The sequence below is a fragment of the Heterodontus francisci genome, chromosome 14 (assembly GCF_036365525.1).
Source record: "Heterodontus francisci isolate sHetFra1 chromosome 14, sHetFra1.hap1, whole genome shotgun sequence".
Classification (NCBI taxonomy): domain Eukaryota; kingdom Metazoa; phylum Chordata; class Chondrichthyes; order Heterodontiformes; family Heterodontidae; genus Heterodontus; species Heterodontus francisci.
In genome coordinates, this window is record NC_090384.1 from 32246685 (window position 1) to 32263357 (window position 16673).

General features: G+C 45.4%; 1 protein-coding gene across 7 annotated transcripts in view; it reads left to right on the plus strand.

Annotated features, from left to right (window-relative positions):
• The window catches only part of dgkza (diacylglycerol kinase, zeta a), a 656642-nt gene that overhangs the window by 390044 nt on the left and 249925 nt on the right, over positions 1-16673 (plus strand). For all 7 annotated transcript variants that reach the window (XM_068045966.1, XM_068045967.1, XM_068045963.1 and 4 more), the window contains 5 exons: positions 1515-1575; positions 6971-7084; positions 8451-8591; positions 14659-14737; positions 15736-15791. In XM_068045966.1, the coding sequence (XP_067902067.1) occupies positions 1515-1575; positions 6971-7084; positions 8451-8591; positions 14659-14737; positions 15736-15791 (451 nt within the window). The remainder of the gene's footprint in view (positions 1-1514; positions 1576-6970; positions 7085-8450; positions 8592-14658; positions 14738-15735; positions 15792-16673) is intronic.

A 16673-nucleotide genomic window follows, 5' to 3' on the forward strand; every position in this document is an offset into this window, starting at 1 on the left:
TGGATGGTATTTTGCACTTGGGGTTAAGCTGAATTGTTGGGGACAGAACAAAGGGAACTTTACTCTGCATCTGGCCCATGCACTCAGGAGTGCATGACGCTGACACTAAACATAGATAGAAAGGGTTGGTTCATCTCTGCTGATATTGCTCAGCCTGAGTGCAAAAATATAAATCAAAACATGTTCCTGTCTTTGAAGAAGTTTTTGTTCCCATCCTAGATGGTATAATATTTAATTAAGGCCCATCCTTAGAAGTATTAGTGAAAGAATGATCCTGAGTTTGCAAGGTGCACTTAAACCTGCTGAAAGTTACTGTCATGTTAGGCCCCCACCTGCCAAGAATGAGGCACATAATTTTGTCATGAACATTGATTTTAAACTGTTACTTGAGTGAAGAAAGGACTTGTTAAACAGTTCAGCCGTGGCTGGAAAAGACATTTGCATATTAACAGATGGTGATTGGAAGGACAAAGGACCATTCCCTGACACATTCAACCCACAACGGGCCTTGATCACCAGGCATTGTGTGTAAGAGGAGCATTCCAGAGACTGCTATGGTGATACAATCCAAGATGTGGTCAGACCAGTTACTCACATGACTAATCTGCATGGCAACCTGGATTTTTCTGAATTGTGCAAACAGTTTGAACTGTTTGCTCCTGGACTGAGAAGATCTCTCCTGTCTACTCCCATCTCTTTATCATGGAACTCCAAATCCACTGAAGACACATGAACCCCAAGACAGAAAAGTCTCCGACAGCGAACAAGGCTTAGTAAGAATACTGGGCCCTAACAAAAAGCAAGATCTACCTATAATCAAGGACTCTACAGTGAGCTCAAAGAACTGTAACAAAAACTCTTCAGTTATTGCCTCAAACTTTTCCACTTTATTTTTCTTCTCTTTTCTGTCTCTATTTGCACGTGTGCATCGTGTATGTGTGCAAGTGTGGGCGCGTCATGTATCCGTAGGTGTCAACCAAATTAGAGTTTAAGTTCAAGTTTAATAAATTTCAACTTTTCTTCTTTAAACCTAAGAAAGCCTGTTTGTGCTGGTTTCTTTGCCTTGTAATTGGAAAGCGGTGAACAAGGATTCACCAAGGGGGAGCTCAAAACATGGTGTTTAAAATTAAACCCTGTTACGGTAAGACCAGGTGAAGGCTGAGAGGGGCCCCTAGACACCTTTCTCACCTGGTTGTAACATACAAATATGTAAGAATCAGAGAAAGGTTATCAGACTGGAATAATTTTTAAGTTCAAGGTAGGAAAAAGGGGAGTTTAACCAAATACGTTCAGGAGTAGTTACCTCAAAGACGGAAATTGATTGAGGAATCGTCTGTCAGGGCTCACATTGAACTTCTTTAGATGGAGCCCATGGGAAATGGCGGTTTCCCAGAAGTTGTACTGATGGCCTGTAATGAGTTGTCCCTCTGTCACTACTCTGAGACTAAGGAGTTCAATGTTTCTTCTAAATTTGTGTGTGTTTTTTAAAAAATGTCTTGTTTGGTTCCGTGCAGGTTAGAGCTGTACCGAAAGGTTCAGAACTTACGAATTCTGGCCTGTGGAGGTGATGGCACTGTAAGTGTTTACAATCAATACACTCCTCTGGTTTGTGTAGTACTCTCTTAAAATGAAAGATGGCAATTGTTTCCTGTGATTTATTTCACAACAAAGGTTCCACTTGGCATTGAGGTCAAGATGATTGCCTAACTGTTGTAATAGTGTGAACATCATGCTGCCATTATGTATTTGTTTACTCCAGTTAAACCTTAGAAAGAGTGCAGCCATCATCTGCAGTATCCACGCACAAACTCCGTTCCCTAGCCACTGACTCTATCACCATCCACTATCTCAGGCTGAACCAATCTGTTTGCATCCTCGGTGTCCTGATTGGTCCCGAGCTAAGATTCTGACCATACGTTCCCTCCATCACCAATACCCCCCTATTACAGAATGTTGCCTGTCTCCCGTGCCCCCACCCCACCGCCCACAACCATTCTATTCCTCTACCCTTAGCCTCTTGTGCCTTTGCCTTCCCTCACCCTCCCACATTGGTGGCTCTGCCTTTCGCTCCCGAGGCTCTGGAAATTCCCCCCTCTCTCCTTCTTCCTAAAAACACAGCTTTTGGCCTCTCCTCCTTGTATCTCCTTTTTTTTTTCTCTGTTTGCATTTGTAACATTGGAACGTTTTGATATTGAGTTGTTTTGATGTAGTGCAAACATTATGCTGCCATCATGTCATTGTCCACAATGCTGCTGCATCCACTGTATCTGCACATTCACCTTCATCTTGGTTGTTGACATCAGCAGTAACATTCTCTTGTACTGAGCATATATCAACATTAGGAAATCTGGGCTCTCCTGAAGTGGGTAAAGGCAGTGCCTCCCGTAGGACTAAGCCATGTGGCCCACAAGATTAAAGCTTTGATTCCAAATCAGGACAGTTCAATTGGCCTCCGTGCTTCTCTTCGGGAGAAGAACAAACAGCAGTGATCCCTGAAAAAGTGTGTTTGTGTATATGTATGTATGTGTGTGTGTCCACGTGTGTCCCTATGCACCTGCACATGTGTAGCTACATGTGCACATGTGTATTTTTTTTAGCATGCCTAGATGCTAGGTGAGGACACAATTGAGCTGCGTTGGTTTGTTCCCTGTGGAGGAACCTACACCTTGCATCCAAAAAACATCAGCACCTTTGGGGGGAAGAGGAAGAAGCCTCAATGATTGTAAATGTGTTAATTACTGGACTGTTTAATGCAGTGACATGTTCTATCCTCATTCAAATAGATAATGTACAAGCAGAACTGATGCATTTACTGTGGTCAGGTAACCTTGTAAACTGGGGGCATAGCTCAGGTGGTTTACTGATGTATAGAAATACACATTGGATACTGTGAGCTGGGTGCTGAGCGATGGCAGGGCTACCTGGAAAGGCTTGGATCCAGCTTCTCCTTATTTTCCAAAAAGCAAAGCAACTCTGTTGTACCCATGGAAAACTGACTGCTTTATCTCAAATCAAGCTGGGGGAGAAAAATGGCAGCTTGACAGCAAAATGCACAAAGGCAGTCGCAAATAAAAATACCAAAACCAATTCATTGTAAGTTTCTGTGAATCTCACTTTTCTTGCTGCCAGCCTCGGTAAATCATGACCTGACTTTCCTCTCATTCCCAACAATACTGCATGTATCTTTTATACCAACGAGCATGAACTGGTGTTAAGGGGCAGAGCTGACTGGAGACTTGCCGTATAATGTGACCATGTCATTACTGCCTCAGTTGCACATTCAGGTGGACACTTTCCCAGCCTCTGGAAACAATAGTATACAAACAGGTAGGTATGCAAGTGGGTGGAGCTCTAGGAACAGAAAATTCAGGCTAGTTTAGCACTCGCGAGATGACTTACTCCAGACACTTCATTGCTGATGCAACAAACAAACTTCAGCAATAAAAAGAAAGCCAGTCAATTAAATTGTGCGCTTCTCACCTGCAGACTGAAATCGTTTCCTTTCTTCAAAACTCCCTGACCAGACAGCTGCTGAACTGTGATTGAGCTCAGGCTGTGATTACTTAACAGTTAGAATCTGTGGTTCTAGAGAGACATAGAACCACCCCAGTAGCAGAATAATACATTGTAAAAGACTCCCATTCTTACCAAACACTCTGCCAGCTGATTTACCTGGGAGATCCACTAATATATACAATATAAATACAATGAGCTCGCAATTTTGGAAGTTGCCAAGCTGAGTGTCCCAGGATTCCAGGTGTTGCAGTGCAACATGCTGTGGAAGGTGGATCATGAGTTAATAATAGGGAGAAGTGGCAGAGAAAGGAGTAGTGCCCACTAGATGGCAGTATCAGATTGCACAACCCAGTTTGCAGTCTCTAACAGTGTTTGGAGATGCTGGTTGGATTTGAGACTGTTCTCTTGCATCAGACTATTTTTGTGTCGAGTTTTACATTGTTCAGCATTAACTTTATTGCACAGTCTCATCCCCATCCCATTTAAAGAGTCTATGCCAACTGCCCGTTCCATTTAAAGAGGCAATGCCAGCTCCTATTTCACATAAAGAGACCATGTCCCATACCATTTAAAGAGAGTGTCAAATCCTCACCCATTTGAAGAGAATGTGAGTGAGATGAGGGATTTGATCAGTCCACAGTGCTGGTAGACAGTAGTCTTTTTGTACTTTGTTCTGATCAACGTGATTTAAAGAATTATGGGAGTCAAACATGGGCAAGGAAACCTACTGTTTGACACCAACTGTTCTCCCTCAGCTGATGAATCAGTACTCCTCCATGTTGAACACCACTTGGAAGAAGCACTCAGGGTAGCAAGTGCACAGAGTGTACTCTGGGTGGGGAATTTCAATGTCCATCATGAGTGGCTCGGTAGTACCACTACTGACTGAGCTGACTGAGTCCTGAAGGAAATATCTGCTAGGCTGGGTCTGCGACAGGTAGTGAGAAAACCAACACGAGGGGAAAAACCTCCTTGACATCCTCACCAAACCACCTGTCACAGATGCATCCGACCATGTGAGTAATGGTAGGTGTGACCACCGCACAGTCCTTGTGGAGACGAAGCCCCATCGTCACACTGAGGATACCCTCCATCATGTTGTGTGGCACTGCCACGGTGCTAAATGGGATAGGTTCAGATCAGAACTAGTAGCTCAAAACTGGACATCCATGAGGCTCTGTGGGCCATCAGCAGCAGCAGAATTATATTCAACCACAATCTATGGCCTGCAATATTCCTCATTCTATCATTGCCATCAAGCCAGGGGATCAACCCTTATTCAATGAGGAGTGCAGGAGGGCATGCCAGGAGCAGCACCAGGCATACCTCAAAATGAGGAGTCAACCTGGTGAAGCTACAACCCAGGACTATGTGCATGCTATAGGCAGAGATAAGCGATCCCACAACCAACAGATCAGATCTAAGCTCTGCAGTCTTGCCACATCCAGCCGTGAATGGTGGTGGACAATTAAACAACTAATTGGTAGCTCCACAAACATCCGCATCCTCAATGATGGGGGAGCCCAGCACATTAGTGCAAAAGACAAGGCTGCAGCATTTACATCTGTCTTAAGCCAGAAGTGCCCAGTGGATGATCCATCCCAGCCTCCTTCTGAGTTCACCAGGATCACGGAAGCCAGCCTTCATTAATTCGATTCACTCCACGTTATATCAAGTTACGTCTGAGCGCAAAGGCTATGGGTACTGATAACATCGTGCTATAGTGCTGAAGACTTGTGTTCCAGAATTAGCCGTGCCCCTAACTAAGCTGTTCCAGTAGAGCTACAACACAGGCATCTATGCGACACCGGCATCTACCCGACAATGTGGAAAATTGCCCAGATAGGTCCTGTCCACAAAAAGCAGGACAAATTCAATCCGGCCAATTACCGTCCCATTAGTCTACTCTCAATCATCAGGAAATTGATGAAAGTGTCATTGCTGAATTCCAACGGTAAGGTAAGAGTGACTACCCTTGACATTGAGGCAGCATTTAACCAAGTGTGGCATCAAGGTTGATAAGTGGCAAGTACCGTTTGCGCTACACATGTGCCAGGCAATGACCATCACCAGCAAGAGAGAATCAAACCATCTCCCCATGACATTCAACAGCATTACCATCATCGAATCCCCTACCATCAAGCATTCTGGGGTCACCATTGACCACTAGCCATATAAATACCATGGCTGCAAGAGCAGGTCAGAGGCTGGGAATTCTGCGGCGGATAACTCACCACCTCCCCAAACTCTGTTCACCGTCTACAAGGCACAAGTCAGGAGGGTGATGGAATACTCTCTACTTGCCTGCATGAGCGCAGTTCCAACAACGCTTAAGCTTGACGCCATTCAGGATAAAGCAGCCAGCTTGATTGGCACCCCATCAGCCACCTTAAACATTCGCTCCCTCCACCACCAGTGCACAGTGGCAGCAGTGTGGACCATCTAGAAGATGTATTGTTGCAACGCACCAAGGCTTGCTTGACAGCACTTTCCAAACCCATGGCCTCCAACCCCAAAAAGGATAAGGTGAATGGGAACACCACCACCTGCAAGTTCCCCTTCAAGTCACACACCATTCCGACTTGGAACTATATTGCTGTTCCTTCACTATCACTGGTCAAAATCCTGCCTCCCTAACAGCACGGTGGGTGTACCTACACCACATGGACTGCAGTGGTTCAAGAAGGTGCCTCGCCGCCATCTTCTCAAGGGGTGGGCAACAAATGCTGACCAGTGATGACCTCATCCCATGAACTAATTTTATGAAAAACATGATGCTGTCAAATGATCAGCTTGTTTAACACTTGGAATTAATGGCTTGCAAGCGAGAAATTCTCTACTTATGAAATCTTGAACGTTTTAAGAGTTATAGAACCAAGGCTAGTAGATGAACTAAGATACAGATCAGCTATGATCTAATTGATTGACAGAACTGGTTTGAGGGGCGGTATGGTCTATTCCTCTTCCTGTGTTCCTACTTTCAAAACAAATACTTTTTTCCATTTTGCCAAGAAGTGGATCACTTAATAAGCGTTGTAATGGCCTATCCTTGCAGGCCCTCAAAGTATTTCTTTAGTATTATTCTTTAATTGACGGTGCTCCCATACTATCCGTGGACTAACTCTGGCAGCTGCACTCTAATGTCTGGAGTCAGTGCGGCTGAAGTTACTAACATGAGTTCCCAGGGCAAGGCTGTATGCTGGGAGCTTGCTTTTAGCACATCAGCCCTCTTGCGTTGTTCAGCGTTCACTTACATTAAGGATTAGCTTCCACTTCAAGTAGTGAATGATGCATATGTTGACTACGTAAGTTTGGGGTTTGTGACTTCAACCTCAATGGAGGGTTTACAAATTTTACAATTCATTTTATTAACTTGATTCTACAAATGTGGCAGAATTGCTCTGTATAAACAGGTGGATATTTTGTAACTGCTAATTTCTTTTTTTCTCGGTAGGTGGGATGGATTCTGTCCATTTTGGATCAATTACAGCTGAACCCCCAGCCTCCTGTGGCAGTACTTCCTCTGGGAACAGGAAATGATCTTGCAAGGACCCTAAACTGGGGTGGGGTAAGCAATATGATGTTGAATGACTTTATTTTAATTTGCCAGATTTTGAGAAATCTCCCATTTGATGGATGTTGGTGACAAATTTCCCTCACCCACATAACCCTCACCTCAGAATTATATTTGTTTTTGCTGGGATAAAGCCATTTGCTTTTGTAAATTCCTAGCGCTTGTCTGCTTGGCAGTATGTGGTGGGACCCTTGATTGCTGGAGGTGGTTGTCCTCCGGAATCTATTTGCAGTAGCACCCAGTCACTGTTAAAGGTGTAACTTTAAGTCGGTCACTAGCGGATCCAAGGCCATCACTGGATATGATCGACAGAAGCCCAGCCAGGGCCCGTATTGCCAAACCACATGGTAACTGAGCACTGTCCCCTCAGGTGGAGAACATGCACAAGAGCAGCAGGGTGGGGTAATGGAAAGTCCTTTGGATTAGATCCCTGCTGCTCTCAGCTCCAGAATCTTCTTAGGCAGTCCCTCGGGATCGAGGATGACTTGCTTCCACGCAGGTTCGATGGGTTCTGAGATGCCTGATAAGTCCAATGTACGGTCTGCAGACTCTGACACATGAGGAGCAGGTGGTGCTTAAAGGGTCAGGTAGATGAGTAGCTTGGAGGTTCATACCCTCCCTCCAACGCCTGAACTTTGCCTCCATATCTTCCCAACGAAGTCCCTCAAGGTATACAATGCCTTCCCCAATGAGCTTTCTCCCTCTAGGAAGGTCGCAAGCCAGGGATTCCCACGAGTCGATGGGGATGTTTGGTCTCTTCAGGGATGCCTTGAGGACATCTCTAAAGCGTTTCCACTATCCTCCTGGGAGTCTCCTGCTGTGACCCAGTTTGCAACCAACACAGAATGAGAAGGGATGGAAGCCCAAACAGAGAAGAGGGAAGATAAGTTACATCTTCTTTTAAATAGTGGTACAAATGTGCATTTGCTTGTCGGCAGCTGTGATGGAGCAACAATGGTGTGGAAATGGTCTTGGGCAGTAGTTGAAATGGGCAGTATTGCATCAGCCACCTATTATACACCCTTCCCATTGAAATCGCTGGAATAGAATATCAGATGAATTGTCTATCAGGCAGGGTGCACAACAGGCAACCTGTGTGACAGCGCTGCTTTGCATATGTGTCCAAGATGAATTTCTGCCCCAGTTTCTCAAAGGTATCTTTACAAATTTAGTCCAGACTAATTTGCCAGAACAGTCAGGAATGTTGACCTGTTAAGGTGACGTCAGCTTAAGCGTTGAGCTGATTTTTCTGAGTTAAGTTTAGAGGCGACCAATACTGAAGGAAGAAACATTTTATTGGAAATTGGGGGAAAAAAACATACTTCATTTTCAACATGGTCTGTTTCTGTCCTGGATTCAGGGATACACGGACGAGCCAGTTTCCAAGATCCTATCCCATGTGGAAGATGGAAACATTGTGCAGCTGGACCGGTGGAACTTGTACGTGGAGAGAAACGCAAGTGCAGTCCCTGACGAGCGTGATGAAACAGCAGCTGAAAAGGTCGGTGTTTGGGGCCCAGTAACCAGTTTACTGTCACATGCCATTGAGTGCTTGGGACTGCCAGAGAACCGCAGTGTTTTCCATGTGTCCTCAGTGATTGTACCGGAACAATGCTGGGTATGTGAGCATCAACCAGCTCACACCTTACACTGTAAGCACTGCGAGCCTTTTTCCACACCAAAAGTCTTCACCCTTTGAGCAGGATTATGAAAGTGCAGCCAGTTGGCAACAATTTGAAGCTAGTTTTGTGCTGTGCGCTTATATTCACTGCTGAGATCACACCTGAGCAAAATAAGCCGACTGGTTCTGCCTGGTTTAGAAGCCCTTGTGACAGGACAACAGGCAACAGCCAGTTACAGTTCTGTTCTGTAAAAAGAAAGGCGTGCATTTATATAGCGCCTTTCACAAACTCAGGATGTCCCAAAGGTCTTTACAGCCAATTAAATACTTTTGAAGTGTAGTCACTGTTGTAATGTAGGACTTTATAGCCAGACAGCAGAGTTAACCCACAGAGGTTATTCGGAAGCTTGACTCTGTCCTTTCCTCATCGCTATGGTCACAACTTCACCAGTTCCATTTTCGACTTCTCTGCTCCCATGCTCCACTGCACATAAACTCGAACTCGGGTTCGAATCTTCTGGAGGTAATCCCTGCTGGAATAGTATGAGCACTTTTGGATCAGGAACCCGAGTTACTCACGGGTAGACTTAGCCATGGCTCTTTAACTCAGCCATAGAATTAGCATCTTGCCTCTGGGTTGCCCGACCAATCAGGGAAGGGGGCGGGATGACACGTCCATTCTGTCAAAGGAAGGATTTCTAATTAAAGGGACCACCACATGGGTTACAAGGGCTCACCAGCATTTGGATATTTGAGGCTGCAGAAGCGACAGGAATGGAGAGGGGACCTGGGAAGGCTGCAACCCGGGGGTCTCACACTTACCTGGAGGTCCTGCTGCGGCATCTGAGGGCCTGCAGTGAGGTGATCTTTCCCAAGGATGGAAGAGGACAGCCTCTCCAAACAAGCAGGTGTGGATGGAAGTGACTGAGGAAGTCAGCAGCAGAAGTGAGTTCCTTCCAACCTGGAGGCAGGACTTCATGAGGTCAGGAAAGGTGAATGGCATACCTTTCAGGTGCCAAGACCCACACTTTGACTTCCCCAGATTCCTCTACACCTCACTTCTCAGGACCCATATCTTGCAGCTCCACTCATTCCTCTCTCTCCAGGCACCTCCTCACAACCCCATCTGAGCAGCCAACACTCACCCTCATCTATGTGCCATTTCGCACTCATGCCTCAGTCACCCTTCACAAATATTACCTTCCCTCCACTCCATACAGGTCATTATGAGCACTCACACATCTCTGCTTTCTCTCCTTGCAGGAGAAGAGAGCACACAATTTGGTGAGGGGCAGACACCTGAGAAAGGAAATTGACATTGGGAAATGCTTAGGGAAAGTGTGGGAGTCACAAGGGTAACCGTGTAGAGGTACAACTTAATGTGGGATAGGGCAGTGGTGTGGCTTCTGTTCTTGGCCCTCAGCAGAGTTGCAAGGTGCTGTGGGAAAGGTTGGCAGCAGAGAAGTGGAGCTTAAGGTGATTGAAGTATTAGACAGGTGAAGTGCCTTCTAAGCAGTTGACAATCACCTGTCAAGCAGTGAAAGCACTGAGAGAAGAAGTGCTTTGAAGGGCAGCCTTTCACCTGGCCATAGCTCGAGCACTTCGGTTTCACTGATCAAAGTCTTCCCGCCATGTCCGTTTTACTGAAGAAGCTCTCCTCATTATGCACTCACTTTGGTGACCCTGGTGAATTCCTGACAGGTTGGGAAACAGATCCCTTGTCTGGGAAATTCAGGATTCAATGTTAAAACAGGTCTTAATTGTCTTTTTAATTATCTTAATAACTTAACAGATCTAAGGGGGTCCCCGGTCACCTTCAGTCCCACCCCGCAGAAATCCAGAAGAGGTTGGGATCCTGATCAAATGCCAATATCATGGGATTTAACTGCTCACATACAAACCTGCCTCCTCTTACCTGGGAAAATTCCCTCCTTTGAGTCTACGCCCTGTCCCACATTAAGTTGTACCTCTATACGGTTACCCTTGTGACTCCCACACTTTCCCTGAGCATTTCAAAATCCTTGTTCTTAACAAATTCCTCTCCTGGCCTCACTCCATCCCTGCTGAAGCTCTGGTTATCAGTACTTGTCACTCCCCCCATCACTGGTGCCCGAGTCTTTAGCTAACCCATCTCACAGGCTGGAGTTCTGGTTCCTAAACTCCTCTGCCTTGCTACATTATTCCCCTACTTCATTATTCCCCTTAAACTCTGCCTGTTTAGTCACACCCATGGCTTCCCTTTAACTCTTCTCCCAACTCCTAATGAGACGCCTTCAGATGTTTCGCTATATTGAAGAGGCTGTACAATTAGAAATGATGTTTTACAGTGCACTCGGAGTAAAAGCAGCCAACTCGGTGTGTTCAAAACTCCCTTTATGTGGGAGGATTGATTTTAGTTTTCAAAAGTGTCCTTATTGATCAGACCATTTAGTGATCATTACCAGGAGCTATCTGTGGCTCAGTGGCTAGCACTCTTGCCTCTGAGTCAGAAGGTTATGGGTTCAAGTCCCACTCCAGGTACTTAATCACAAAAACTGTGCTGATGTTTTGGTGCAGTAGTGATGGAGTGTTGCAACTGTCAGAGGTAGTATCTTTTGAATAAGACGTTAACCTGAGGTCCATTGTATCTTCTCTTGGGCTTAAAAGATTCCACAGCACTAGTCAAAGAGGAGCAGGGGAGTTCTCCCTGGTGACCTGGCCAACAATGCTACTAAAAACATATGGTCCTTTAGCACATTGCTGTTTGTGGCAGTTTGCTGTGCAGTCCATTTTCAAGCAGAAAGAAGGGCCAATGGCTGTTTCAGCAGTGCAGATCTTGACCATACTGTTTAGTCTGCCTGGATGAGTGCTTGAAAGCATTAATTGCTAAGTCCTAGTTGGTGATAGTTGGCAGGCCGAGGTTAGTATCATTGCATAAGCAGAACATTAATATATAGAATGTACAGCACAGAAACAGGCCATTCAGCCCAACTGCTCCACACAAGCCTCCCGCCAGCTCTTTCCATTTAACCCTATGAGCATATCTTTCTATTCCTTTCTCTTTCATGTTTATCTAGCTTCCCTTTAAATGCATCTATGCTGTTTGCCTCAACTACTCCTTGTGGTAGCGAGTTCCGCATTCCAACCACTCTCTGAGTCAAGAAGTTGCCCCTGAATTCCCTACTAGATTTATTAGTGATTATCTTTATATTTATTACTCTTCATTTTGGACTCACCCACAAGTGGAAACATCTTCTCTATCTACCCTATAAAAAGCTGTTCATAATTTTAAAGACCTCTATTAAGTCACCTCTCAGCCTTCTCTTTTCTAGAGAAAAGAACCTCAGCCTATTCAGTCTTTTTCTGATGGTTATAACCTCTAAGTTCTGGTATCATTCTTGTAAATCTTTTTTGCAACTTCTCTAGTCTCTCTATATTGCTTTTGTAATATGGAGTCCTGAATTGTACACAGTACTGTAAAATGCCAAGAGAGTGTGGGAAAATGGCGCACTGACACGGAACACAAAAGTCCGAGTGTATCAGGCCTGTGTCCTCAGTACCTTGCTCTACGGCAGCGAGGCCTGGACAACGTATGCCAGCCAAGAGCGACGTCTCAATTCATTCCATCTTCGCTGCCTTCGGAGAATACTTGGCATCAGGTGGCAGGACTATATCTCCAACACAGAAGTCCTTGAAGCGGCCAACATCCCCAGCTTATACACACTACTGAGTCAGCGGCGCTTGAGATGGCTTGGCCATGTGAGCCGCATGGAAGATGGCAGGATCCCCAAAGACACATTGTACAGCGAGCTCGCCACTGGTATCAGACCCACCGGCCGTCCATGTCTCCGTTATAAAGACGTCTGCAAACGCGACATGAAATCGTGTGACATTGATCACAAGTCGTGGGAGTCAGTTGCCAGCATTCGCCAGAGCTGGCGGGCAGCCATAAAGACAGGGCTAAATTGTGGCGAGTCGAAGAGACTTAGTAGTTGGCAGGAAAAAAGACAGAGGCGCAAGGGGAGAGCCAACTGTGCAACAGCCCCAACAAACAAATTTCTCTGCAGCACCTGTGGAAGAGCCTGTCACTCCAGAATTGGCCTTTATAGCCACTCCAGGCGCTGCTTCACAAACCACTGACCACCTCCAGGCGCGTATCCATTGTCTCTCGAGATAAGGAGGCCCAAAAGAAAAAAGAAAAAAAAAAACTGTAAAATGAGTAATAGACATTGTCGTTGGGCATGTGTTATTCTCTGATCAGCAGGCAGGCTCAATCTTTTTTTGTGCTACATATCATAAGAAATAGGAGCTTTGAGCCTGCTCCGCCATTCAATAAGATCATGGCTGATTTTCTACTTCAACTCCACATTTCTGCATTATCCCAATATCCCTTAGTTTCCTCAGAACCCAAAAATCCATTGATCTCTCAAATATGTTCAACAACTGAGCATCCACAGCTCTCGAGGATAGAGAATTCCAAAGATTCGCAACCCTTTGAGTGAAGACATTTTTCCTCTTCTCAGTCCTAAAAGCTGACTCCTTATTCTGGGACTGTGACCCCTAGATCTAGACTCCCCAGCCAGGGGAAACCTTCTCTCAGCATCTACCCTTAAGAATATTACATGTTTCAATGAGATCACGTCTCATTCCTCTAAACTCCAGAGGAATATTTTTTTTTAATTTCCAAAATATACTTCATTCATAAAAATCTGTAAAAAATACATTACAAAACAGTTCCAAACTGCACCAAGTCAAAAAATACAAAGAGTGCAAAGGAGATCAGTTTCCTTCAATACAGGAGTGAGTTGCCTCACAACCCTTCCATTTCATTTTTCACGCCATGTACATTTTACAGCAAACAAAGATTTTCCGGATACAGTTCGAGGGGATTTCCATGGATCCAGCCCCTCCGTTCAGCTTGGTGGGGGGACCTTACACTGTGGTCTTTCCCCATTGAGCCTTTGCTGCAGCTGCCCCAAGCTTTAGTGCGTCCCTCAGCACGTAGTCCTGGACCTTGGAATGTGCCAGTCTGCAACATTCGGTCGTGGACAACTCTTTGCGCTGGAAGACCAGCAAGTTTCGGGCAGACCAAAGGGCTTCTTTCACCGAATTGATAGTCCTCCAGCAGCAGTTGATGTTTGTCTCGGTGTGCGTCCCTGGGAACAGCCCGTAGAGCACAGAATCCTGTGCTACAGAGCTGCTTGGGATGAACCTCGACAAAAACCACTGCATCTCTTTCCACACCTGCTTTGCAAAGACACATTCCAGAAGGAGGTGGGCGACCATCTCTTCCCCACCACAGCCACCTCAAGGGCATTATGCGGAGGGGGTGAGACTTCGGGCATGCAGGAAGGATCTGACGGGGAGAGCTCTTCTCACCACCAGCCAAGCTACATCTTGGTGCTTGTTTGAAAGTTCTGGTGATGAGACATTCCACCAGATGACTTTGTCAGGCTGCTCGGGGAACCATCAGACAGGATCCACCATCTCCAGGGAATATAAGCCTAGTCTACTTGATCTCTCCTTCTCGGACAAGCCTCTCATCACCAGGAATCAGTCTGGTGAACCTTTTTTACACTCCCCCACTAAGTCAAGTATATTTTCTGCTCAGGGATGAGTCACCCACAGATACAAGATGGAGTTTCAGTGTGACGCACCCTCTTTTTTTGCACACATCAGAGAAGCATAAAGTGTCCGGTGTCCACACCTGGCTGAGAGTGACCCTTCCTGTGGGCTGATTGCATCCACTGCGCACATCTGGCTGCGAAAGGCCCTTCTGACGGGCCGATCATATGACTTTGCACAGGAGCACGGCACATTGATACACCAACTGGCAGCACAGCTTTAACCCTACCTCTGATTTCTTTTTCATTGTGCATTGTGACCCTCTAAAGCACTCAATGAGAAGTTCAGTGTTGACAGTAATGCTCTGTTTTTTCACACAAATGGTTTGCCTTTTTCTTCACAGCTCCCACTTGATGTCTTCAACAACTACTTCAGCCTTGGCTTTGATGCCCATGTGACTCTGGAGTTTCACGAGTCCAGAGGTATGTTGGAATGGGAAATGTTCCTGTATTCCTAAAGGTGAATATGCATTTGTCCTACACTAGTCCCTCGCTCCAAACTCTAATCAATCTCTTGTCTTTGGACAAACCTCTATTTTAAATGATGTTGCCACATTAAAAGGGCACTCCTTTCCATTGGATGTGACTTCCATTTTGTGTGTCGCTGAACTTTGGGTGAGAATCTGCATCTGGTCCCACTTTGGCACCTCACATTGGATCTGCATCCTGTAGGTCCATCTATCTGAAGCCCCGATTGCTGCCTATTTTGCTGTACTCTTGCCCATGGCACCCCCTCACCCCTCCCCCACTGTGGAAGTAGCTGTACCAGACAGACCGAAGTGGTCATGAGGCAGGCCCACCATCACCTTCTCAAAGCCACGAGGGCAGTAAATGCTGGCCTTAACTGCCTTTGATAGCGTTGTCTCTTGCTAGCTTTTGCTCACTCTTTTGGTTTTTAAAGGCACAGTGTCTCTGCTGAAAGAAATTTCCAAACTGTGCTGGTGACATGTGATCTTTTGACCTTGTAGAGATCATACTGCCGCAGAACCATCACTGTAAATAGAGCTAAACTCTGTCCAGCTCCTGCTCTGCCCCCTTCTTAGTGAGATCCTCACCTATGGCTTGAGATGTCACACAAACACTAGATAAGATGCTGCGAATTTAACATCGTGGTTTTCACATCAACATTCTCCTATTCTGCTAGTTTGTGGCCATCATTAGGCTTGAAATCCAAAGCGTGTTCATAATGCAGGATTTGAATAGCTGTCAGTTTAAAATAAAAGATTTCGACAGCCTCAATTTCAATACGAAATCGGTTCTGCTTTTTTAAAAAAAGAGGAGCAATATTTATTTTTAACCAGAATTACGGATTGACAGTAAATGGGGAATGATGGCCGGGGCTCAATGCTGAGTGGCAGGCTGAGTGATTTGTATTTCAGTTTAATTGTAAGCTGTCACTGATACTCAGTTTCCTGTTTCAGAGGCCAAGCCAGAGAAATTTAACAGTCGATTTAGGAATAAAATGTTCTACGCTGGGGTATGTAGCAATAACAATTCACCGTAAGCCTTTGAATGTTGAAGTTTTTTCATACTTGGAAGATGCGAGTAGCCCAATCGTATTTACAGCCTTTTTAACTAAATGTTTCATTGTGGCAATTTTCAGCAAGAGCATGGAACTTTTCCATGACTTATTTTTGAAATGAAACAATGTGTTGCTGGTACAGAGCTGTGCTGAATGCATACTTTAAGGGATGATGTTATTTAATAAAAAACGAAAATGCTGGAAATACTCAGCAGGTCAGGCAGCATCTGTAGAAAGAGAAACAGAGTTAACTTTCAGCTCGATGACCTTTCATTAGAGCAGAATATTAAAGATTTAGCAGTTTTGAAGCAAGTGTAAGTGGTGAGGGGGATGTAGAAAAGGAACAAAAGGGAAAGGTTGGGTGGCAGGCAGGAATGATTAAATGGCAAAAGGGAGGATGGTGCAAGGCAAAAGGAGGTGATAATGAGACAAGTAAAGAAACAAAGGATGGGTCTGGAGGAGGTGTAAATGGTTACAGCAGAATAGCAGACGGGGATGGAAGCGATGATAATCTGGCCAAGAGGAGAAGGGGTGAAGTAGTGTTTTATTTGCAGCATGTAACTCGTGAAGGATTAAGTGCCTCTTGATGACCTTCCTGTCGATTGTCTTTGTGCAATAGTATCCTGTGCTGTGTGGCAATGAGATGTGCCCAGGATCTCTCAAGACACCAGGTCTGGAGAATTGGCATTGGGTCCTTGGGGAGCAGGCACAAGGCGGGAGTGAAAATAGATTCATTGAAATGATAGATTCATTGAGCCACTTTCATGCATTTCCTGGTAGCTGAAGTGGTAGCAGCTTGGGCTGAGGAACAGGGTTCCCCTTGGTGTATTCCAGGGA